This window comes from Trachemys scripta, chromosome 10 (genome assembly GCF_013100865.1).
Source record: "Trachemys scripta elegans isolate TJP31775 chromosome 10, CAS_Tse_1.0, whole genome shotgun sequence".
NCBI classification, from domain to species: Eukaryota; Metazoa; Chordata; order Testudines; family Emydidae; genus Trachemys; species Trachemys scripta.
The window spans coordinates 3214226-3239176 of NC_048307.1; the positions used below are offsets into that span (position 1 = coordinate 3214226).

General features: G+C 59.7%; 1 protein-coding gene across 2 annotated transcripts in view; it reads left to right on the plus strand.

Moving 5' to 3' along the window:
* Nucleotides 1-24641, plus strand: part of CASKIN1 (CASK interacting protein 1) — a 35965-nt gene extending 11324 nt beyond the window's left edge. For both annotated transcript variants that reach the window (XM_034783281.1, XM_034783282.1), the window contains 7 exons: nt 2140-2237; nt 4813-4923; nt 6746-6847; nt 7799-7937; nt 11041-13233; nt 16642-17035; nt 19105-24641. In XM_034783281.1, the coding sequence (XP_034639172.1) occupies nt 2140-2237; nt 4813-4923; nt 6746-6847; nt 7799-7937; nt 11041-13233; nt 16642-17035; nt 19105-19201 (3134 nt within the window). In that variant the 3' untranslated portion in view covers nt 19202-24641. The remainder of the gene's footprint in view (nt 1-2139; nt 2238-4812; nt 4924-6745; nt 6848-7798; nt 7938-11040; nt 13234-16641; nt 17036-19104) is intronic.
* The last annotated feature ends 310 nt before the right edge of the window (nt 24642-24951 follow it).

Sequence of the window (24951 nt, forward strand, 5' to 3'; positions counted from 1 at the left end):
GTGTGCGTGGGGGGGGTTGTAGGTGTGCGTGGTTGGGGTGTGCATGTGCGTGTGATTGGTGGCTGTGTGCCGTGGTGGTTGGGGTATGTGTGTGTATGGGGGGGCTGGGGTATGTGGTGTGTGTGTATGGTTGGTGTATGTGTGTGGAGGGGTGTGCGGGGATGGGGGTGCATGTGTGTGAGGGGGGGTTGGGGAGTGCGTGTGATTGATTGGTGTGTGTGTGATTGGTATGTGTGTGGCATGGTGGTGTGTGTGTATACGATTGGTGTGGATGGGGGGGTTGGGGTGGGGGGGGTTGGGTGTGTGGTTGGGGTATGTGTGTATGGTGTGTGCGTGTGTATACAATTGGTGTGGGTGGGAGGGTTGGGGTATGTGTGTGGTTGGGAGTGGTGCATATGGTGTGTGCGTGTGTATAGTTGGGGTGGTGGTGGTTGGTGTGTGTGTGTGTGTGTGTGTGGTGTGGGGGTGTGTGTGAGGGGTGGGGGTTGCTGCTCACCTCCATGCTGGAAGCATCCAGCCATTTTACCAGCCCGATTGCAAAGTGCTTAACTTGGGCTGCAGGTTCCCCGGGGGCTGGGAACTCGGCTGAGCCGGCAGGTCGCGCCCGTCACTAAACCCTTCGGGTTCCCTCCCCTGCCCTGGCTGTCGCCCCACGGCACTGCTAGAACGAGCGGTGGGAGTTCTCAGCCGGGCCCCGGGAGCTCCCACGGCTGGCTGCTGGCTCGGAGAGGGAGGGGAGAGCAGCCCTAAACCGAATGCCGTAATCCCTGTGGGTCAGAGCCGCTCCCTCCTCTGGACCTGGAGCTCCCCGAACCTGAGGAAAGAGCTAGGCTGGGGGTGCTGAGCAGAGCCCCCCAGCAGGGCACCGCCGTGGTAACGGGGCTGGAGAAGGGCCAGTTTCTGGTCGGAACGTCCTGGCCTTTGCGTGCGCTCTGGTCCAGGGCCAGTGCCCAAAAAGCAGCGTCAGACCCAGGGCCCCGGGGCCGTTCTAGGGTCTGATACGCGGCTCTCCCCAGGGCATCAGACCCAGGGCCCCGGGGCCGTTCTAGGGTCTGATACGCGGCTCTCCCCAGGGCGTCAGACCCAGGGACCCGGGGCCGTTCTAGGGTCTGATACGTGGCTCTCCTCAGGGCGTCAGACCCAGGGACCCGGGGCCGTTCTAGGGTCTGATACGCGGCTCTCCCCAGGGCGGAGGGCGGGTGCACTGCACCCGTGGCAGGCCGGCACCCTGGCTCTTGTCAGGTTCATGTCTTGTCCTGACATGGCCTAGGACAGTGAAACTCAGACTGAGGCAAGTGGCCCGTGATGTTACACCACTGTGTGATTGGTTAATAATTCAATCAGGAGGCTTTTACTGTGTTATTACCCAATTGTAGTGGATAAAATAATGATGCTTGGGCAGTCATTTTCTGTGGGAATCTGTAGCACTGGAGGAAGTGAAACACTGAATTCACACGACTGAGGCTCTCTTGGGAATGTTGGTGGCTAATTTGGCTCCTGCCCCCCGAGGTCTGAGCATCGCTGCCCTAGGATATGGCATGGGTGCTCCAGACCGCGTCGTGCTGATGGCCATCTTGCCTCTGTTCCACTTGAGTGCTGATGGCTGCCTCACTGAAAGCCCAAAGGCTACAAACGGCTGCTCCGTGGCAGCCCAAGGGGCTAGGAATGCCAGCGCCCCAGTGGCAGGAAGCGAGCCCGAGAACCCTTAAGGGGGACAGCCCCAGCGTGCATGCAGACATCCCTCACGAAGTTCAGAGGAGGGTGGGAGGAAACGGAAATGCCGCATTCTGCTCTGACTCCAGATCTCCCCATTTATGGGAGGATTCCCAAGCACCCCACAGACATGAATGGGTTCTACAGGAAAGGCGCCCATTGCTGAAATGCAGCCACCACTGGGGAGGAGCTTGGCAGCCACGCCGCACAACAATTTAGGACAAGCGAGAGAGTGTTCCTCATCCAGTTGGACCTACTGGGGAATTGGGTCTCCCGTACTGTCCTGGGGCCAGGACCCCCAGGCTGACACCCCAGACAGAAGTGCCGTGGGGTCTTTAATGTCTACATCCTGCGAGGCCTCTGCAGGGCCTGCCAGTGCAGCGTTCCCAGCTGCTCTGACCGTTCCCTTTGCCTGCTTTGCAACAGGTTCGTCTCGCACTCAGAGCCTGGCCAGCACGCCCTACGCCGGGCAGCCACCCGCCGAGCAGCAGCTGAAGAAGATAGAGCCAATGTCAGAAGGGAAGGTAAGAAGGTGGGAGCCCACCTGGCAGCTGATTGAATCCAGCCGGAAGGGGGAACGGGCCTTTAACACGAGGCAGCCCCCATCTGCCAGGCTCGCTCGGTGCGAGGGAAGGGACTGGCAGGCCAGTGTCACAGCCCAGCGCGCCCCGGCCCTGGCCGGCTTGTCCTGGCTCACATGCTGCTCGATTTTAGCGATCACTCCCTTTTCCGGCGAGTGGCAGAGAGAGCTGCCTCCTGCCCTCCGAGTCAGGCTCTGATGCGCTCGCTCTGTCCGCCGCCTGCGTAGGGTGGCCAACTTTCTAATCGCCCAAACCTGAACACCCTTGCCCCACTCCTGCCTGCCTCTTCTCCGGGCCCCGCCCCTGCTCACTCCATCCCCCCTCCCTCCGTCGCTTGCTCTCCCCCACCCACACTCACTTTCACCAGGCTGGGACAGGAGGAGCGGGGGGTGCAGGCTCCGGGCGGCACTTACCTTGGGCGGCTCCCAGAAGCAACTGGCATGTCCGGCTCCTAGGCTCAGAGGTGGCCAGGTGGCTCTGTGCCCTGCCCCTGCCTGCAGGTGCCTCCCCCGCAGCTCCCATTGGCTGCGGTTCCCGGCCAATAGGAGCTGTAGAGTCGGTGCTCAGGGCGGGGGCAGTGCGCAGAGACCCCCTGGCTGCCCCTGCGCCTACCAGACTTGCCGGTTGCTTCCGGGAGCCGCGCAGAGCCAGGGCAGGTAGGGAGCCTGCCTTAGCCCCACTGCACCACCGACCGGACTTTTAGTGGCCTATTAAGATCTCCCGGATGGCTTTCAATAGTCACCGGGAGATCGATGCCAATTCTGGGAGACTCCCAGCCAATCCGGGAGACTCCTAGCCAATGAGTCAGGACCAGGCAGCCGGCGATCTGCCCGCTGGGGCTCCGGGGTGGGCTCTCAGATGGCCAGGTGAGGAAAAACCTTCCCCGCACAGGATGGGCCACTTGCTTTGTGGAAGAGGCGAGCTGGCCCGGGGCACAGCGGATGTGCCTGCAGGGGGCGCCGCGTTGAGGGAGTTCTGCCCCCTGGGATTCTCCCCCGGCTTAATTTTCCGAGGCAGGACCTGTACTTGCCCGGCGTTCACCTCCTCCTTTTTCCTGGAAGCAGGGTCCTCTCTCTGCAGCGGCCCATGCCCAGGACCGTGGCCTCAGCTGGGGAACAGTGCAGCGGGAGCTAGTGAGGTCCCATGGGCCGCTCCTGTTGCACTCTCCCCACCTGAGTTCACATGCGGTTCGGTGGCCGCCCAGTGGGCAGGTCTAGATGCTGTTCGGGTGTCACAGGAGAGTGGCTTATCGTCGACTCTCACCTTGGAGCTATTTATTATTAATGGCAGTGGCTCCCCTGTCCCAATGTGGCACGCTGCCCCGCACAGGTCACCCCACTGAGGTCAGGAGTGTGTCGAATGCCAGGATATGGACTCTCGCTGGGGAGCCCAACTCCAGATCAAATCACACAGACCTTTATCAATCGCCGCCTGGGGGTGCAGAGCTCCCAGCTTCTCCCCAGCCCCACATCCTAATTCGTTATGTGCCCAGCCCCACAGCTGCCCTTCCCCCAGCTCAGCAGTTCTGCCCCCCAATCCCTACATCTGCCCCTTTGGCAGCTCCAGAGGTTCTGGTGTTGCAGGGAGGGGGGGCCGTTTGACCCATTGCTCACGGCGAGGGGGGCTCTGGAGAGGAAGTGGGCCCTGCGAGCGGCTCTCAGTGCGGGAGTGCAGGTGGGGGTCGGGGCTGGCTCTGCGCAGGGCAGGGGGATGCCATGTGCTGACTGCGTTGTCTGCAGCCCTCGGCTCAGCCGTCACATCTCGGCAGCGGCACGGCGGGGTCCCCTCCCCGGAACCACCGTTCCGGCGCCCGGGGCGAGAGTCGCACGTTGGCTGAGCACCTCAGACAGCTTCCCTCATTGTGCTGCCACCTTCACTTCACAGCTTCCCGGGGCGGCGGGGCGCTGCCAGCTGCGAGGAGCCTGGCGCGACGGGGTGCAGAGAGCGCAGGGGCGGGCAGGGACCTGGGGCGCGCTGGGGAATTGCGGGGTTCCGAAGGGCCTCGCCGTGCTGGGCTGAGGGAGGGGGAGGAAATGCTGCTCGGTCTGTCTCCCTGCTGGAGTGATTCTTGGGGCTGGTGACGGGGTGAATGACTCGCCTGCCTCTTGCTGTGAGGCCCCAGGGCAGAAGGGGATCATCTAGCAATTCTCCTACAGGCTCCTTCATGTCCCAGGGAGTTCCCCAGGCTCCTGCCCCTCTTCCATACAAAGGGCTGCAGCCCAGGGGAGAAGCTGGGGTCAGGCACCTGTCACAGACTCAGCCTGGAGGTTCTTTCCCTGCTAAATCCTGCAGGTGGCTGGGCTCTCGCCTCTCCTACCCACGGGGATTACAGCCGGGAGCCTCTGGGCTGTGCCTGACTGCAGCTCCCTCTCCCCCAACTGCTGGATCTAGGGGGGCAGCCATGGGGTGGTGGGTGGTGTACGAGGATTGGCTGGGTGCCGGCTGGGTTGGCACTGCCTGCGCATGCTGCCGTCTGGCTGGGCAGTGCCAGTGACCCCCCGTTCTGCCTCGCCCCCAGAGCTCCGAGGCCGTGTACCAGTGGCTTTGTAAGTTCCAGCTGCAACTGTACGCGGCCAACTTCATCAACGCCGGGTACGACATCCCCACCATCAGCCGGATGACGCCAGAGGTGAGGCCGGGGGGGCGCTGAAGGGCGAGGGGCCCCCCACTGAGCTCTCCTTGCAGTGGCACGGGGTCGGGTCCAGAGAGAGCATAGATCCCTTAGGTGAAGGGCGGAGGAGGGGCTGCAGGCTGGGCTGGGAGGCTCTGCGACGTGGGGTGGGACGCCCAGCTTTGCTGGCTCCCGGCCTTCTAGACAGTAAAAGGGAAAGGGGATCGTTCCAGACCCAGCTGAGTGGTGCGGGGGGAAGGGGGACTGGGAGCCGTGCTGGGCATGGGGCGGGTGCGGCGCTCATGGGCAAATCCAGGCTGAGCTCCCATCTTTGCAGACGAGTTCAGATCCCCAGTTCGGCGCTTAGCCCCCCAGAGCTGCTGGGACAGGCCCATGTCTCTCCCCCTCCCCCCTCGGCACACGCCTGTGGCCGGGTGGGGGGCTGGTGTGTGTGGAGTGCCGGGAGGGGCCAAGGGCGGCTCTGCATGGGGGGCTGGTGCCCTGGCCCCACCCCCTGGTGTCGCGTGCTGCAGGATCATTACCAGCGCCCAGCGAGCCCTGGGGCTGGGTGGACACAGAGTCCACGGGCGCTGGGCGCTCTCACAGGGGACACTCCGGGCCTCTCCGGGGCGCTGAGTCCCCACAGCTCACACTGTGGTTGATCGCAGGCCAGCAGCGTCTCATTGAGCTCGGAGCAGCACCCAGAAGGGCTTGTCCCAAGCTGCCGGGCGCCGGACTGGCGCGCCCGTGAGCTGCTGGCGGGTGGGCTGGGACTGGTCCCGAGGACAGCTCTGAGCGGCTGGGTCCAAGCTCCGTCCTGAGGCTCCCAGCCCTGCCGCACTCCCCTAGCGGCCTGGCGATGTGGGATGGCACGTCGCAGGGCTGCTCCGGCCGCAGCTCTGGGGGCGTTTCCCCATTCTCGCCAGAACCTGGGGCATGATCCCGGCAGGGTGACTGGGCGGGGACCCCTCAGCCTGCCCTGAGAACACGGGGGCGAGGGAGCTAGCCCTCCTCCCCTGGTCTCCGGATCTAGAGCCGCTTTAGAGAGGCTGACGCTGGGTGTCTGGCTCCAAAGGACGGCTGAGCTGAGCTCTGCCCTTCCAGCCGGAGTCCACCTGTGTGTGGTGTTGGGGGAATGCCACGGGACCGAATTCGTTCACTCCTAGCAGTGTGGTAGCATCCAACGGCCTCTTGTGGGTGGGGCCCCTCTGCTCTGGGTGTGGTGTGCGCGCACACACACACACACACACACAATCTCTGCCCTGCAGAGCGTGCCCTTGGCTTTGCCAAGCCAGAGCCTTCCTTCCCACTAGGAGAATGCCGTTTGGATTGGTTTCTCATCTCCACGGAGAAGATCAATGTTTATTGTGAAGCATTTTTTCATTTGCATCGATTTTAAGTTGGGGGGAATTATCGGGGGTGTATGTGTGGAGGTCAGGCAATGGGGGAGGGGCTCTGACCATAATTATTGAATGACGATAGCTGTTGAGACCCAAAAAGTTAAACTTTGTAACTGTTAAAACGCCAACACGTCGCATGTCCACATGCACAAAGTCATTAGCCTCGCGCTCTAACGAGTTCTCAACCTGCCTTGTTCTCACTTCTCCTGCCTGCTGCTCTCCGTGGGGGTCCCTGGAAGGATTGTTGTGGGTTTGGGTGTACAGCGAAATCGCCATTTGCCGATAAAAACCTCACCCTTCCGAGCCTGCTCCCACGCCCCTTGTAGCGGAGAGGTGGCCTGCGGCGGCTGACGGCCTGCGCTCTTCTGCGGGGGCTGCCAGCGCCGTGCGGCTAGGCCCTGCTTGTGCGCGGAAGGTGACGGTGTCTGTCTGTGCCCTAGGACCTCACCGCCATTGGCGTGACGAAACCCGGACACAGGAAGAAGATCACCTCGGAGATCAACAGCCTGAACATCCCCGAGTGGCTTCCGGAGTACAAGCCGGTACGGCTCCCCCGGAACGCTCCCTGCCTGTCAGCTTTGCCCTGTTGGCAGGTTTCCCTATGGGGCATGGGGTCGCCGGGCTAACCACCCCGGGGTGTACCTACCTCGCTCTCCCACCCGGGGATGGCCTGTGGCTCTTTAACTGCTGGAGATAGGTGAGGCCTGGACCCCGTCTCCTTGCCATGTGGGTTTGGTCCCCGTGTTGCAGCCTGTTTTGTTTGGGACAGCGTCCCGGTGCAGCGTGGAAGGGTCCTCTCCCGGCACATTCAGAGGTTCCAGTCCTCTCCCAGAGAGCAGTGAATGCTGTCCACCCAAGAGAGGAGCTTTGCCTGGATCTCCCCGAGCTCTGAGCACAGGTCTGGGTGCCCTGTCCTGGAGGGGACCCCGAGAAATGCAGGGGACATGGCTCCGGGGCGCTGGGTTGATCGGGATGCCAAGGGAGGGGGAACCCCGGGGCTAAGCCATCTCCAAGCGAGGGGGCAGGGAGATGGACAAGGAGGCTGGAACTAGGAGCAGAGAGTGAATTTAGACAGAGTCTGAGGAAACCCCCTCGTGGTGCAGTCCTCTCCCATGGGAAGGGGTGGGAGCCCGGAACTAGACTGAATACCGTGCTGGAGAACAGAGCCCGGGCAGCGTCCTGCCGCGAGGCTGAGCTAGTGGGACCCGATTCGCTGCCTGGCACCTGGGGCGCGGTTCCCAGCCAGGCAAGGCGGGTGCACAGACCTGAACGCTGGCATGTGGTGCTGGTGCACACAGAGGCACAGGAGACTCGGGCCCCAGGGGCAGGAACGTCATTGGCTAGATTATAAAGCTCTCAGCTGCAGTAACCTCGGGGGAAGGGAAGGCGTTAATGCCAGGTCGTGGCATAGGTATTACCCCCACGCTGTCCCTTTAAATGGTGTCGGGTCCGGGCCAAAGCACCGTTCTCCCTTTGCCTCCTGCCCCCTGTAGGCCAATCTGGCTCTCTGGCTCTCCATGATCGGCCTGGCCCAGTACTACAAAGTCCTGGTGGAGAACGGCTACGAGAACATCGACTTCATCACGGACATCACGTGGGAGGATCTGCAGGAGATCGGGATCACGAAGCTGGGTAATGCGGGCCTGGGCATGGGCACTGGAATGGAAGGGCTCCCCGAGGTGGGGAGGGGATTCTCATACCAGAAGCTAGGCTCAGAGGATGCTGTGGCACCCTGGGGTGCACCTAGGCCTCGCCTCTCCCACCCTGTGCTGTGCTCTGTTAACCCCTGGTGTGCCGTACCTTGCTTCACACCCAAAGCCTGCAGCGTCCAAAGCAGGGCCAGGCTGTCTATTAGAGCAGCTGCAGGGCTCGCAGCACCTTCCCGCTTGGCCATGTAAGGACGTTCCCTAGCTCTGGCATCCTCCCGACCTCCTGCGGGTCTTGTGTGCCATGAGCCGGTGCCTGGACTTCACTGCTCCCGGTGCCGTGAATCAGGAGCCGCCTGCAGCTGCCGTGACATGCAGGACTCACCGCTCCCGTTGTGGTTACTTTTGCAGCCTGACGTTTCTGCATGCGGTGACTGATTCCTTCCCTGCCCCAGGTGCCCGCGTCAGCGAGAGGTGCCCGGTCGGAACACGAATGCCCAGTGAAGACCTGGGATGGTGATGCTATCGCAGCATGTGTGCTGTGCCTCCAGGGGACCTGGAGAATGGGGCCCTTGCTGTAGAGGGAGGAAAGCAGACAGATGCTCTTGTATCTTGGTTACCACACGCACCCTGTCGACTTGGCCGACATCCCAGTGCAGCTTGGGCACAATCCCATTGAAGTCAGCCCAGTTGCACCCAGGGGAACTTGGCCGAGAGCTGTGTAGCTGTGTATTTACACCGCTATCGCAATGCGAGTCAATTTCCCTTGTAGACAAGCCCCAGATCGTACACTGCTGGCTCCTAGATAACGCACCAGCCACACCATGCGAGCTCCCAGTGCGATGCCGTGGCCAGACGGGCGGGTGGGACGCTTGACTAGAGAAACACGGGAGCAGGGAGGTGATTTTACCCCCGTGTGCAGCATTGGTGCGACCGATCTTGGCATGCTGAGCCCAGGTCGGGCGTCCCCAATTTAAAAAGGATGTTGACCAATTGGTGAGGCGGCCGAAAAAAGCCACAAAACGGATTGGTGGGGTGGAGAGAATGGCGGGCAGCGAGAGACTCAGAGAGCTCTATCTGTAGCTTACAACAGGACGGTCAAGAGGTGATTTGGTTAGAGTGTCAGCTCAGTGACAATATACCGGCTGCTAAAGGGCCTTCAATTTGGCAGAGCAAGAACCAGTGCTGGAAGCCAGGCAAATTCCCATTAGAAATAAGGCAGTGAGGGAGATTAAGCAGTGGAGCAAACTCCCAAGGGAAGTGGTGGATTCTCTAACATTAAAGGTGACATTAAAGCCACCAGTGCAGAGAGCACGTGCAGTTGGTTGTTAGTGGAAATTGGTGGCGGGTTAAGTCCCCGAGTCAGTCTCTGGGTTTTTGACATATTCATGCAAGTAACGTCAGGTTTAGGAAGTAAGGTAGCGATGTCGTCTATAGTGAGCGCGGTCTCTGGTCCTGGCCAGCTCTGGGCGGATCGCTACGCTTTGCACCCGCGTGGCGACGGGACGGCCGAGGCCAAGAACAACCAAACTGAGCAAGGCAGCCAAGGTGGATTTGCGGGGGAGGAGAGATCAGGGTTCATAACGGCGCTTGGAGCATGTAAAGGAGCAATGCCTGGAGATAGCGGGCGTGTATAGCTCCCGGAGATTGAGAAGCCAGCTAATGGCGGCTCTGTAAGCTCAGATGGGAGCTAGAAAACCCATCAGCCTCCCCTCTGCTGGGAGAGATTCTCCTGTCAAGGGCCCTCATGGTTGGCTGCCTTCCTGCTCACCAGAACCGCCAGTTGCTTCAGTTAGGGGGTTGTTGCTTCACCCCAGATCTCCCCCTGCCTAGCCGCTGGGTGCTGCGCCGTGATTCCCAGCAGGAATAGTCCCCACGCAGCCGGGAAACAAACACAATGGTTAAAGGGCTGGAAGTGTTGGCTCAAATCCAGCCCCGGGGTTGGGGTCTTTGGGAACCAGCTGTTGCAGGACCTAAGGGGGCAGCCTGGCTTCCAGGAGAACCCCTGCGCTGTGCTGACGGAAACGGGCTGCTGGGAGGGAAAGATTGTCAAAGGACTTTAAAGGAGTTGGGCGTGCAGGCAGGGCCGGCTCCAGGCACCAGCTTGTCAAGCAGGTGCTTGGGGCGGCCGCTCCGGAGAGGGGCGGCACGTCCAGCTATTCGGCGGCAATTTGGCGGATGGTCCCTCACTCCCGCTGGGAGCAAAGGACCTCCCGCCGAATTGCCGCGGCAGATCGCGGTCGCGGCTTTTTTTTTTTTTTTTTTTTGGCTGCTTGGAGCGGCCAAAACCCTGGAGCCGGCCCTGCGCGCAGGCCTAAATCAGTAGGCCTGATGTGCCTAACTCCCTGAGGCCCCTTGAGAGCCCCTCCCTGCAGCAGAGCGGGGCTGTGCCTCAGGGCTGGAAAGGGGAAGGGCGAGACCCCGAAGGGACGGGCATGTCTGTGCAGAACAGGAAGAGCCGGAGCTGGGGTAGCCAATGCTAACTTAGCTGTTGGCAGGGACATTAAACCTCCTGCTTCAGGGCTTTAGCCAAACGCCGCCTGTTAGAGACCAGGATGAGACCTAGTATGGGGGGCAGGTTCTCCCACATCCACTCCTGCGGGGGTCCCTGCACCTCGCTCTGAACCAGCTAGACACAGGATACTGGGGGAGATGGACCATGGGTCTGATCTACTGCGGCAGTCCCTAGGTTCCTGTGAAATCATTTCTGGTTTAATGATCTAAGGAGTCCTTCATCGGAGGCCACCTGGGTCAAATCTGCTTTCATGTCACCAGTGGAACTCCAGAGAACTCGGCTGACACCAGTCAGGGGCCCACTATGTGTCTCTAACCTGGCAGTCTCCTTTTAGTTAAAACACCCTGAAATACACAGCCCTGGTTAAGCTGCCAAGGCCCCCCCCAGATGCTCTGTGGGAGACGAGCGCTCGCTCAGGGTGTGGGCATGGCTGGGTTGGGCCGAGACAGCCGTCCCGGAGGAACGAGCATCACTATCCACGGGCCAGCACCGGGCCCTGTGGGTTTGCTGGTGGGATGAGTCGCTCCCCATTGATTAATGCCCCCTTGTGCCATGTGTCCTCCCCCCCTTCCAGGCCACCAGAAGAAGCTGATGCTGGCGGTGAAGAAGCTGGCAGAAATCCAGAAGGCCGAGTACGTCAAGTACGAGTCGGGGACCCTGAAGAAGAAAGCGCCCCAGTCTCTGGACGTGCTGGCCATCGAGTCCCCCCAGCAGGAGAACGCTGAGTGCCAGTCTCCCAAGATGACCACCTTCCAGGACAGCGAGCTGAGCAACGAACTGCAGGTGGCCCTCACGGGCACAGGCGAGGCACCCGAGGGCCAGGAGAAGCAGGCAAACCACGTGGCACATATCCGGGATGGAGCAGGCTACCGGGGCCCCTCCTCTAGGCACGTGCATGAGAACAGCCTGAGCGGCCGGGCCAAGCACATAAGCAGCTCCCAGGAGCTGTTGGGGGACGGGCCCAAGGGGCCGAGCGCAGCCATGTCCAAGAGCCAGGAGTACCTGACGGAGGAGGTGAAGGAGGGGCCCCCCAGCATGCCCAAGGAGGTCAGGCCCATGCGGCACGGGCACACCGTCAAGAGAGCCAGCGTGCCCCCGGTGCCAGGCAAACCCAGGCAGTCATTCCCCCCGGCCGGAGGGCGCTTCACCCCACCGCAGACGCCCACCAAGCCGCGGCCGTCCTCACCCCAGACGCTCATCGTGCCCCACGCCACGGCCAAGGTCAAGCCCACGCCGCAGCTCCTCCAGCAGGCTGACCGCCCCATGTCGCCCCGGTCCCTGCCTCAGTCCCCCACCCACAGGGGCTTTGCCTACGTCATGCCGCAGCCCGTGGAGGGCGAAAGCCTCGTCGGGCACCCACCGGGCCCCGTGGCACAAGGAGTTCCAGTCCTGCCGGTCTCGGTGCCCGTGCTGTGCCTGCCGCCGCAGAGCGGGGAGGCAGAGGAGGAGCTGGGCAGGCCGAAGAAGCGCGCGCACAGCCTGAACCGCTACGCCATGTCCGACAGCGAGCAGGAGCGAGATGAGCTGCTGGTGCCGGACGCCGGGCCCTACGCCACCGTGCAGCGGCGGGTGGGCAGGAGCCATTCGGTGCGGGCGCAGTCGGGCGGAGACAAGAATGTCAACCGCAGCCAGTCTTTCGCCGTCAGGCCCAAGAAGAAGGGGCCGCCCCCGCCGCCCCCCAAGCGCTCCAGCTCTGCCATCTCCAGCACCAATATGGCCGACGACTTCAGCAAGGAGGGGGAAGGGGACGTGCCCGGCGGGGAGGATGAGGAGGGGCAGGAGAGTTACCGGGAGCAGCGGCGCGCGAGCGACGTGGGGGGCAGCGTGGACACAGGCAGCGCGGGCAGCGTGAAGAGCATCGCCGCCATGCTGGAGATGTCCTCTATTGGCGGGGGCGCCCGGGCGCTGGCCCTGCAGAAGCCTCACCCAGGAGGAGGAGGGAAGGGACCCGAAGGCTACTACCTGCACCCTGCTGGCGCCATGCACCTGGCCAGCCCGGAGCATTCCCGCGTGGCCGCTGTCCTGGCCACTGTGAAGCACAAAGACGCCATCGGCCTGGACGGGGAGGTGGTGAACCGGCGCAGGACCATCAGCGGCCCCGTGACCGGCCTCATCGCGGCTGCCCGCAGGGAGCGCTCCGACAGCATCAGGTCGGACACGGGCAAGGACGGCGGCCCGGTGGAGCGGCTGCGGGCGGAGCACGGGGGCTCCCCCCAGAACAGCTCGGCCGAGAACATCCCCTTCGCCGAGGATGGGAACCTGACCATCAAGCAGCGGCCCCGGCAGATGGGGCTGGCCAAGGGCGAGGCAGGGGACGGGCTGTCGCCTGCTCACCGGCACGGGGACCTGGCCAAGGTGGAGGCCAGCGCCACACTCAAGAGGAGGATCCGGGCCAAACAGAGCCAGCAGGACAGCGTCAAGTTCATCCTGACCGAGTCGGACACAGTCAAGCGACGGCCCAAGTCCAAAGACAAGGAGCAGGGGCTGGAGCCGGCCCCCCTCTCCGTCTACCAGAACGGCACCGGCACCATCAAGCGGAGGCCGGCGTCTGAGATGAGCGGTGCGGAGACACCCCCGCAGGGCCCTGCCGCAGGCGACAGGCGGGACAGGCTGGAGCATGTGCCGCAGGCTGTGGGCGGGGAGCCCAAAAAGCCCTTCAAGCCGCCAGTCTCTCCCAAGCCCGTGTTAACCCCACAAGCACAGAAGGTCCCTGGGCCGCCCACACCCACTTCCAAAAAGGCACCGATCCCCAGCCCCGGCAGCCCAGGTAGGTGGTGTCCTGCCGAGGGAGCTGGCAGGAGTCTGAAGGGACGCAGGCTCTGGTCCCTGAGCACAAGCTAAGCGGGGTCAGAGTCGGGTCGCTCTTGCCTGGGAGAGCGCTCAGGCAAACGCCGGCTGGTGCAGCCGCAGGGCCCTGCCTCGTGCTCACTGCGGGGGGACGGGAGGCTCCGTGCCAGCCAAGCGTCTGCTGAGGGCGTTTCGGGTTTAATCCCCTTTGCCTGCGGCCTGTAGCTCTGCAGCCCATCTCCATCTCCGGCAGTTCTCCCAGCACCGGGCCGGGCTCCCTCCGCACGGCTTGACGAGGGGCGATCCTCATGGCTGGCGCTGAGGGAAGCCTTTTCTCACGGCGGCTGGCAGCTGGGACAGGACATCTTCTCTGCCCCCGCCTGCCCTCCTGCTGCCCGGCAGAGCCTCTCTGGGCCTCCCTCTGTAGCGTGAGCCTGTGCTCGGTGAGCGCTGCCCCACAGGGATGTGCCAGGAGCACCGCGGGGCGGAGTGGGACCCCTTCAGCTGGGGCAGAACAGTGAGAGATCAGGTCCATTCCAGCTTTGCCCGCTGTTGTTTATGGCTTGGATTGTGGTAGCACCGAGGAGCCCTCTCGTGGCATCCTCCATTCTGCCTCCAGCCAGCCTCCATTGGCTGCACTGCCTCCCCCACACCCCATCCTGCGCAGCCGGGCCGGGTCCCGGGTCGTGGCCAGCAGCTGCTGCACATCGCCCCATTGGGTGAGTGGGCAGTGAACAGACCCCGCTGGAACAGCCGCTGGAATGCTGTGCGGCGTTAGGAGGCTTGTCCCAGTGTGACAATGTGGTTCTGGCGGAACCCAACTGAGAGTGCCAACTCAGGACAAATTGCTCAAAGAGGGCAGTTACAGCCCAAGGCTGGGGTTTTTTCCACCTCTAAGGCAAACCAAACCAGCCAGACTAAGAGGACTCCAGTCTCACCCCACTGGCTAACTGCAAGTCTCACAAGCAATCTCCTTAGACACTCCAGTTTCCCAGTATTACCACCAGTACCACTCGTTATGGGGACAAATGGTTATGAAAACCAATACCCCAGTAAAAGAAAAAGGTTCTCCTGATCCCAAAGGACCAAGCCCCAGACCCAGGTCAATATACAAATCAGATCTTACCCACAAATCACGCTGTTGCCAATCCTTTAGAATCTAAAATCTAAAGGTTTATTCATAAAAGGAAAAAGATAGAGATGAGAGTTAGAATTGGTTAAATGGAATCAATTACATACAGTAATAGCAAAGTTCTTGGTTCAGGCTTGCAGCAGCGATGGAATAAACTGCAGGTTCAAATCAAGTCTCTGGAATACATCCCCCGCTGGGATGGGTCCTCAGTCCTTTGTTCAAAGCTTCAGCTTGTAGCAAAGTTCCTCCAGAGGTATGAAGCAGGATTGAAGACAAGATGGAGATGAGGCATTCGCCTTATATAGTCTTTTCCAGGTGTCAGAATACCTCTTTGTTCTTACTGTGGAAAATTACAGCAAAATGGAGTCTGGAGTCACATGGGCCAGTCCCTGCATACTTTGCTGAGTTACAAGGCGTATCTGCCTTCTCTCAATGGGTCCATTGTATAGCTGATGGTCCTTAATGGGCCATCAAGCAGGCTAGGCAGAGCTAACACCAGTTTGTCTGGGATGTCACCCAGCAGCATAGCATAAGTTTGAAATACAGACAGTATAGAGCCAATATTCATAACTTCAACTACAAAAGTGATACACACATATAGACAGCATAATCATAACCAGTAAACCATAACCTTGTCTTAGACACCCCATTTGACCCCCTTTATACAAGATTTGCATGCCACTACAGGACCTTGGTTGCAACAATGATCTATATGGTCCCAGATTATATCAATAACGTCACACCCAGCAATTAGCCAGGCCCCATAATTCCTCACGCTCGTGGGAGGGGAGCGGCACATTCACTGGAGTCCCCGACAAAGTCCTAGAGTGGCACGTATGGGGACCGACTGTAGGAGCTCTGGAGCTAGGAGTACAAGCTTCTATGGCAGTGGGGGGGTGGGCAACCTGTGGCCCATCAAGGTAATCTGCTGGCGGGCCACCAGACATTCCCACGGCCGCCCGCAGCTCCCAGTGTCTGCGGTTTGCCCTTCCCGGCCAATGGGAGCTGCGGGAAGTGGTGGCTACAGGTTGCCCACCACTGCTCTGTGGCCTGCTCCTGCGAGCTGGTGGCACTAACTAGTGGGCAGAGGGGACGAGCCCCACGCTGGGTTCCAGGCGGATCGACCGGCGTCCAGGGAGGAGAGCTAACCGAACTAGTTCTGCAGGTGTCCATGGCTGCGGGTCGTGGATTCTGGCTCTTCCTAACGCAGCTGATCTGCAGGCAGAATGCCAGGGCCCATTGGGCGACAGCCTAGCGGAATAATCCTTGCCCGGGGCCCGGTGTGGGCTGGAGCCGGGGAAGTGTTTAAAGGCTGGGTGGATGCGTGCGGTGAGCCTCCACTGGCGGGTGGGTTTTAACGCTCTGCTGCTAACCCTCCAGCGCCGGGAAACAGGCTTTGCCGGTCAGGGTTTAGGGCTCTGTGGAATGAACTCCCCCCAGCTAGGGGGTGGTTTGAGGTTCCCTTCCCCTCGGCGTGGGAGGAGTGCTCTCTGGGAGCCTTTCGAGAGGCCACTTGCCGGGTTTACAACCCACCCATCAGGGAGCCCGGGGGCGTTACAGGCCCAGCGCTGTCTGTAACGGGGGCCTGGAAGTCATTCCAGCTGTAGGGCCCCAGGTCCCTGCCCGGCCAACTGCCTCATGCTCCACGGCCCTGGGTGTAGTGGGAGCCCCTCTGGGCCGTACCCCTGCCTGGCAGAATGATCTTCAGGGCGGGCGGCTCCCCGACCCTGTGCTCATCCAGGCCCGCGGGGAAGAGCTTCCCCAGGGCACGCGTTGCACTGAGCTTGGAGGCTGGCCTAGCGCTGTTTGGGGGTGTCCCGTTCTCTCCTGGCTCCCCCTGGGATCCCCAGCGCCCGTCTCCTGGAGGTGTGGGGCCCCGGGGTCTGCCCCCCCCCAGCTGAGTCAGTGGGGCTCTGCTGCCGCCTGCTGCTTTAGCTGGATTGGATTGAAAAAATGCATTAGCCCCTGAGGTGGCTGGCTTTTAGATTGAGGTTCATTGTGGGGAGGGCCGGCCTTGAGGGGGGGACCCGGACTCCTGGGTTCTCTTCCCGGCTCTGCTGCTGACTGTGGGGAAGCCTCCCAAAGGCCTGATGCTGGCTCCCCATAGTGTGCCCCCCCCACAGGGCAGGGGTGACCCCCCGTCCCCGCCCCCCCTCCCCCGGGGCAGGGGTGCCCCCCCCACCCGATCCCAGCCTCCCCATGTTAACAGCAATGGCTATGACCCTCACAGCCCCTCTCCTCTCGTCTCTCCTGCAGAGGTGAAGCGAGTCCACGGCACCCCACCCCCGGTGTCGCCCAAGCCCCCACCACCCCCGACGGCACCCAAGCCCCCCAAGCCCCACGCCGCCATCCAGTCAGTGAGCGCGGGCTCCACGCCCACCCCATCCCCTGCCAAGCAGCTCACCACCACGATCAAGCCTTCAAGCACACCGCCTTCGCTCTGCTCGAGCCCCGCCAAGCCCTTGTCGCCCGGTGGGCAGCCCCAGCAGGTGCCCGTCAAGCCGCCGCGCTCCTCCATCGCCGGGCCCTCGACGGAGAGCGCCAGCCCGGAGACGGCACACCAGAAGCTGGAGGAGACCAGCGCCTCGCTGGCGGCTGCCCTGCAGGCCGTGGAGGAGAAGATCAAGCAGGAAGACGGGCAGGCAGCAGAGTAAGGATCCCGCTCCCTCATGCGTGTGCGCACGGGACTGTGCCCTGGTTGTGAGGGGCACTGACCTTTGGGACTCACTGCTGCTGGACAGTGTCCAGGTCGAGAGTCCAGCAGGGCAATTAGGAAAGAGTCCGTGGGTGCAAGGGCTGTTGCTCCTCATGCTTCAGGGATACGGTACTCCCTGTCGGTGTCAGGTGGGGGCTGTTTGCTGAGCCAGGCTAGCTCCATTGGAAAAAGTCCCTTCTCACCTAGTGTAGACAAGGCTCAGCTGTCCCCATTCCTGCGGGTCTCCCGGTGAGTCTGGTTGCTGCTGGGTCAGTCTTTCTACGTTCCTCAGGGCAGAGGCTCCCTTCTACAGAGCTTAGTGTGACGGCGCTTAGCGCAGACAACCTTAATTCAGGTACCGCCCGTGCTTAGCTGTGCAGCCCTTCACGTGCTTGTAAGGAGGGGTTTTTAGGTAATTCCCTAGGTTTTTTAAACCGTCTTGACCCTCCATGTGGGTCGTCAGCAGGGCTCGGCCATGTAAGCTAACAAATAACCGGTAGCAGTAGAAGGCTGTTATCTTCTACGTGGCCCTGCTCCCAGAGGGGATGGGGATGCACACTCAGCTGATTGCGAGGCTGTGAAGGAATGATGAGACGCAGGGCATGTGCACCTAGGGAAGTGATAGCGGAATAAGGTGGGGTGTGAATTCAGAGCCCTGCAGTTATAACTCCCTGTGTGGACGCTCTTATTCTGGTGCAAGAGGCCCTATTTCCAGTTTAGCTTATGTTGCTCGGGAAATGATTTAAACCAGGGGTCGGCAACGTTCGGCACGCGGCTCGCCAGGGTAAGCACCCTGGCGGGGCAGGCCAGTTTACCTGCTGACGCGTCAGGTTCGGCTGATCGCAGCCCCCACTCGCCGCGGTTCACCGTCCCGGGCCAATGGGGGTGGTGGGAAGCTGCGGCCAGCACATCCCTCGCCCGCGCCGCTTCTTGCTGCCCCCATTGGCCCGGGACGGCGAACCACAGTGAGTGGGGGGCCACGATCGGCCGAACCTGCTGCGTCAGGAGGTAAATAAACTGTCCCGACCCACCAGGGTGCTTACCCTGGCAAGCCGCGTGCCAAATGTTGCCAACCCCTGATTTAAACTAAGCTGAGAAAACCTACTCTTAGGATCGGCCAAACAGCGTCACTGGAGGTCGGGGGTGGTGGTGGAAAAATCCAAGTCCCTGTGAAGACAACGCTAGGTTGACCTAGCTATGGCCTCTCAGGGAGGCGGACCCTCCCATCGAGGGTAGCGGCACAGCTGTAGTGTTTCCAGTGTCGACAAGGGTTAGGGTTATCCCAGGATAACCGGCGGGGTTTAGCTGTACTGGTAGAGTTCTGCTGGTATCACTGGAAAAGCTCCCATGCCGACAAGCCGGCAGGACTCCTGGGGTCAGTTCCAGGTTCTTTAAGGACGTATGCGCTAATAGATACAAACTCCTGCCCCCCTCCTTAGGTTACCCCCCTTTCAGCTTTTGAAGGACAATGCTCCTGGGGGCTGCTCCATGGCCCCCTCCTCGTGGAGCTGGTGAGACCCCCAACTGCCCCACAGCTAGGAGGGGGGACAGAGCCCAGCTCTGCCTTGCAGCTCCAGCTCCTCGTCCCCCCCGGAAGGAGGCTCAGTTCCAAGGGGGACCCAAGGGGAGCTGGAAGAGGGACACAGGCATGGGGGGCAGTACTGGGGGGTTCTTGGGGAGATCCAGGCTTGAAGGGGGCCTTACGGAGGAGAGTTGGGGTGGGACACAGGCTTGAGGGGCGCCCTGGGCAGGATGAGGAGTGTTTGGGGAACAGAACTGTACAGATGGGGGGACAGGAGGGAAGTTACTTTGTCAGGGGCTTTGGGGGTGGAGGGGCTTGCTGGGCTCTGAGGGATTGAGTCACCTCCCTGCAGCTTGGGTGGAAAGTTACTCCACTGCTCAGTGTGACACCCCTCCCGCCCCCACGTGCCCGCTGCCCTCCGGGCGAGACCCACATCAGCCACGGGTCCTGTGGGGCACAGCCCACCCCCACTGATGCTAACAGACGCTCTCTGCACCCGCAGCTCTGCCGCAGAAGCAAAGAGCACAGTCAGCATTCTGGACGACATCGGCAGCATGTTCGACGACCTGGCCGACCAGCTGGACGCCATGCTGGAATGAGGCCCGAGGAGAACCCCAGCTAACCTCAGGATTTACCGTGGGTACAAGGGCACAACGATCCACCGACTCCCAGCCCCCCTCCCTGCCCCTTGTACAGCCTGCCCCCCCCTCGGCGAACAGCCCATCCTTCGGGGTTTGCACAAAGAAGAAAAGATTACCTCAGGATTGTGCTCACACAGCCCGCGGCGCTCGGGGCAGGCTTTTGGCAGGAGTGGGTTTGCAGAAGCAAAAAAACAAAAAGCCCTGTTATGTTTTTTTTCCTACCGAAGTAGCAAGCAACCGTGGGATAAAGGCGCCCATAATGCCGTCTAAACCCAACTGCCAGGCCGAGAAGGCAGTGGAGTGGGGCTCGTCCCCTGACTCGCCTCTCCAGGCCAAACCCGAAATCCAGCAAGAACGGTTCTGTTCCGGTTGTGCCGTGTAGCTGAACTTCCACCTTTTTAGTTTGACCCGATCGTCCTCTCTCTCGCCGGACTCCCAGATGTGACAGTTCTGTGTGTAGCCAAACGTGGCCCAATCCGTCTGCTTTCCTCCCCGTTCGGTTTGGGTTAGACTCTCGTTCTGGTGACGCCGTGTTGCTATCGTTTCTCGACCGAGCACTGCCATTATCCCGTGTGCCGCCATCTGCGTTCCCATGCCCCCGTCTGCTGATGTTGGGAGACGCTAGGAGTGGTGGGCTGGGGCCGCCCGCTGTGGGTGCCAGGGTGGGCGCTTGCCCGCTGGCGTTCGGTTAGCTGCATGCTTTGTTTTATTCGGAAGGTGTTTGTTTGTTCTTTCCTGGTGCTGAGAAGCTGTGACCGTGAGACGTTGTTCTGGTGACAAGTCCGGTTTGACCAATTAGCTCTTTCATTTTTTAAAAATTATTATTTTTTCTGTGTTCTGGTTATTTTGGGGGCCGTCTTGCCGGGGGAGCAGCGCTGTGCGCCGGCACCGTGAGAAAGCTTTGTAGGTTTGCATGCTCGAGACAGTGTTATGACAAGAAAAGAAAAATATAGAAAATAGCCCCCTCCCTCCCACATGCCACTCCCTGCTGGGAGCGGCTCCTGGAGGCTGCCCGAGGAGGTGGGGCCCGGGTGGCTTTCACTGCACAGAAAGGGCTGTTGGAAATCTGAGCACAGCCCCATCGCCTTGCCCCTTTCTCCACTCAGCCGCTTGGCTTCCAAAGACTTTGTCCTTGACTTGGACTATTCAGCCTTTAATGCCCATCCTCACCCCGCACCTCTGCTGGAGCGACAGCCAGTCCCAGGCTCGCTGGCCACTGGGGGCCTGGTTGTGCTCTGTGGAAGCCCGTGGCAGCAGGCTGGGGGCCCCGGAGGGCGGTCTCTATTGAAAGGGATGCTTGCATGCGTTCGGCCCCAACGGGGTGGTGTCCCCGGAGCAGTGGGGCTGCGGGGGATTCGGTGCGAGCTGGGCTGTGGAGGGGGTGAGCAGTGGTGGGGCTCTCAGCCAGGAGGAGCCGGAAAGTTGTGCTGGGGGCGGAGGAGAGAATTCCCCTGCAGATTCTGAGGAGGGCAGGGGCTGGGAGGGAAGGGGCTCTGATGGCAGGAGCCTAAGGGCTTGTCAGCTCTCTGAGGGCCGTGGGCGCCAGGCTGTGGGTATTCAGAGCCAGGCGCTATGCATGCAGGGCTGGGGCAGCAGCAAGCCACGGGCCAGGCTGATTCCCAGTTCACTGCTCCGTCCCTCACCACTTGTCCCCTCAAAACACTGCTGCAACCACAGTGGCCAAGACCCCCCAGGCCTGCCCTGCAGGCCCCAAAGAGCCCAAGCCCCCAGGAGCTGTGCTGCTCATAGAGGAGTGTTGCCTAGTGAGCGGAGCGCAGGGCTCTCCTCCATCTGTAGCAAGGTGCTGTGTCAGCCTGGTCACGGGCTGCCGTAGGGGGTGGGGGGGCCTTACCGGGGGATACGAGAGGGTGGCTCTGTGGGGTCTGTTGGGGGCAGCAGCAGCCAACTCACCGCTGGCAAAGGGAAGCCAGCCTGGGGCGCCCCCGCCTTAGAGACCCGGAGAGCCTGAGCCAGGCCATGGGGCCCCCAGTGCTCTGCCCAGTGGGTTCTGCCGCGGCACGGCTCTGCTGGTGACCGCCACGGGCAAACCTGGGGGAGCTGCGTGGCGAGGAGGGGGATGGGGCTGCAGCACCCCTCATACAAGCACAATACAGGAGTCCCTAGTGATGGATTCCCAATTGGCCGGTCAGGCCTCACTGCTCCTCCTTCCCCCCACCAGCCCAGAGGGCACTGCCCGGGCAGTGCCAATGCCCCTGGAGCAGAGGGAGCTCAGGGAACAAATCCCTTTCCTCGTCCCAGTCAGTCCTGCAGGGGGTGCCAGCGGCATTTCTGTTACGTGGGGCTCACTGGTCCCCCACCCTGCACCCCAGCCCTGCCTGCCCTCAGGGAGACCGGCTTGTGTCAGAGCGTGACCTTGGAGAGCCGCAGTAGCTAACCTGTGTCTAACCCCGTAGCACGCGGCCTTGGCAGGTTAGCCTCGGTGTGACAGACAGTTCTTGCACCCTGCAGGTTAATCCCACTGCCCCAGGCTGTGTTCTGAACACCCCGCCGTCCGTGGGGAGCCCAGGCCTGGGCGTGAGCCGCTCGCCCTAGAAACGCGCTGCCAGTTTCCAGTCCAGGCCCATGGGCGTGCCTGACTGGCTCCAGCTAGCCCCGTGTCCCTTCTCAGCGAGGGCCAGTTCCAGATGCAGCAGAGGCGGGTGTAAGAAGGCCGCAGTGGCAGATATAGGATAATTCCCCTCCGCTCACATTAGGCCTCCTCCTGGTCTCTTAGGGCTTGTCTGCAGGGCACCGCCGTGAATTGTAGAGCTGAAATGAACAGGCAGCAGGTTTAATACAAACAGAAGGAAGTACTTCTTCACAACGCACAGTTAACTTGTGGAACTCATTGCCAGGGGATGTGGTGAAGCCAAAGTATAACTGGCTTCCAAAAAGAATTAGATCAGTTCATAGAGGATTGGTCCTTCGATGGCTGGACAGCAGGGGATGGCTCACTCGATAATTGCCCTGTTCTCTTCATTCCCTCTGAACCATCTGGTGCTGGCCACTGCCAGAAGACAGGACACTGGGATGGATGGACCATTGGTCTGACCCAGCGTGGCCGTTAGGTTATGACGCACTGTGTACCTTTTAGTTTGTGCCAGTGGGTCTACGGGGGGCAATTAAAGTTCTCAACCATTCCCACCCCTCTGGCTTGCACCGCAGTGCCATGGAGACCAGCCCTACCCATCAGCATTTGGCTACAGCGCTGAAGCAGCAGCTTGAATGTCCCTGCCCGTGTGTGTGGCCATTAGTTCTGCTAACTCCGGTTCTGCTGGATTCCCCCTAGGATGTCCAGTCCCTTTTCAAGTCTCCAAGGGGCTGGTAAGCCATGCACTGCGATGCTGGCCCCAGGGACTGGAGGGGCATGTCTGAGAAATCCCAAATTGTTCATCGGTTTCTAAAGCCTCAATGTCCTGCCCCATTTCTATAACCTGTCTCCCTCCCCCCCGCCTCTTGCTGTGTCTGAACAAGCAGGGGTGACAACCGGACCAGAACTAGCAGCCGTGGAGCTGTTAGTTGGGCTCAAGCATCAATGCCTGGGGTTGGCCAGCAGGGACGAGGCCGAGCAGCTGATGTGTTGTCAGGGCTTTTCCTCCAAACTCTTGCCAGACCAGCATTTCCCATCTACAAGGGCTCCAGTTCCGAGGCCGCCCAGCCTGCAGCCTGTACCCAGGTAGGTAGCTGTTACTCGCAGGCCTGGGCCCATGGATGTCAGCGGGGCCATGTGTGAGTGAGGGGGCTGGGATCGGCTTCCCTGCTTCTTGCAAGTGCCAGTGATTTCCCCTGCCACATCCCGATACGTTTGCTCCTTTGTCAAACCAATGACCTTGGGGACCCAAAATTGGGCTAGGGGAATACAGACCAGCCCAGGGGGTCAGCTCCTTCGCTTCTGGCTTGAGCCTCCTGTCCAAGAGTGTTGTTAGCTCGCTCTGTATCCCAGTAGGTTTCTTACATGCGCTGAGCTCATTGCAGAGGAAAGAGGGCCTTGGCCAAAGCAAGCAGAGCAGAGGAGGACATGGCTGAGCGAGGCCTGTAGTTAGGACAATGCCCTACTGCAGCGAAGTGTTAGGAACGCTTCCTAGTTGGGGAACAAAAACTCTTTCTCTGGAGGGTGATAAAGGATGAAGAAATAATAAGCTATATAAAGAAGTATTAATTTATTGGGAAAAAAAGATTTAAGACAGATATTTTCCCCCAGAAATTAAAAAAAGGAATAAACTTTAACAAATATATATTTAAAATATTAAAAATAGTATCAATTATATAATAAAAGTTTTTAAAAAAATCAAGAGAACTGGATTTTAGCTGGAGAAAAATCTATTAGATTACAATAAGCTCTATGTCTTTGTGGCAAGATCATATTAAGAGTAGCACAAGCATAAGATACCTTTTATCTCGTTAGAAGGTCTGTGCAAACAGCTTTCGGTTTGTTTTTCTGTTGGAATTCAGTGTTCTTCCTTTATTTTTACACGGTTTAAGAAACTCAAAGGATGTGCCTTGTTTCATGAAGGTTTTTGTTAACTCTGATCTGGAGGTTGTTTTATTTTTCTTAGGTGTCTTCAGGGTTGTTTTTTTTTCTTTTTTTGTGTGTGAATGTGTGTGTGTGTGTGTGTGCGTATTCTTGAGAATACACAGCTGTATATTCATGTATAAACAGGATTTGGAGTCTGGTTTATCGCTTGATTCTGATGAATGCATTTTGCTTGTGGTTTCAAAACAACGTGTTGATGTAATTTTTTTCTGAGAAGTACAAACTGCTCTCTCTCTCTCTCTCTCTCTCTCTCTCTCTTTTTCTCCCATTGTGTTTGCTGATCCAGATGTGTTTGGCACAACTTTGAAATTTCTTTAAAAAAAAAACCTAGAACTATCTGTTGTAAAGAAAAAAAATGTATCTTAACAAAATCCATAAAGTTCTACATGATGGAGATATACATATATATATATTTTTTTTATGATTAAGTTATGGAATCTGTATTGTATTCCCATTCTGTCAAAGCTATGCATCTTGGTGCTTTTCCCTGCTCTTCTGTGCTTCGGTTCCACCTATATTATTATGACTATTCTGAATATTCAATGGCTCGTGGTGCTTTGAAGACGTTTGCTCCTATAAAAAGTCTGGCAACAAATATTTAAAGGAAAAAAAAAATCCTTATCAACCTTAATTGTAAAAGAGACAAATGTTATTTTTATTGTTGGGAATTAACTCCAACCAAAAAAAAATTCCATGGTACAGACAATTCCTAAAGCACCAGGTTGTACAGTGTGTGTATGTGTCCTTCTGGTCCCCTGCGATGGACTGACTCATACTGTAATTTTTTGTTAGGCATGTGGCAGTGGTATGCTTGACTGACTGCATTTACTGCCATCGGCTCTCAATAAATGTCAGAAAACTCAAGGTGGGTGCCACTCTTGTTTGGCTAGGCCTGGCTGCTGTCGTTAATGGGGGGTGCGGCCAGATGGGGCGTGGGTGTTCTGCTACAACCCTGGCAGAAGTGACTGTGGCGTGGAGGAGCAGGTGTTCCTAACCCTCCCAGGAGCATGGGGTGAGCATGTAGCGCGGAAAACTGGGGCAGCCACCTGTGGACATGGGGACTGACACGGTCACCGCGCAGCGGGACAATTAAACCAAACCTTCCCTGCTTGCTTCTCTCCCAGGGCCCCAGGGCGTGAAATCCCCAGCCCGGCTGCTGCCTGGCTCAGGTCGA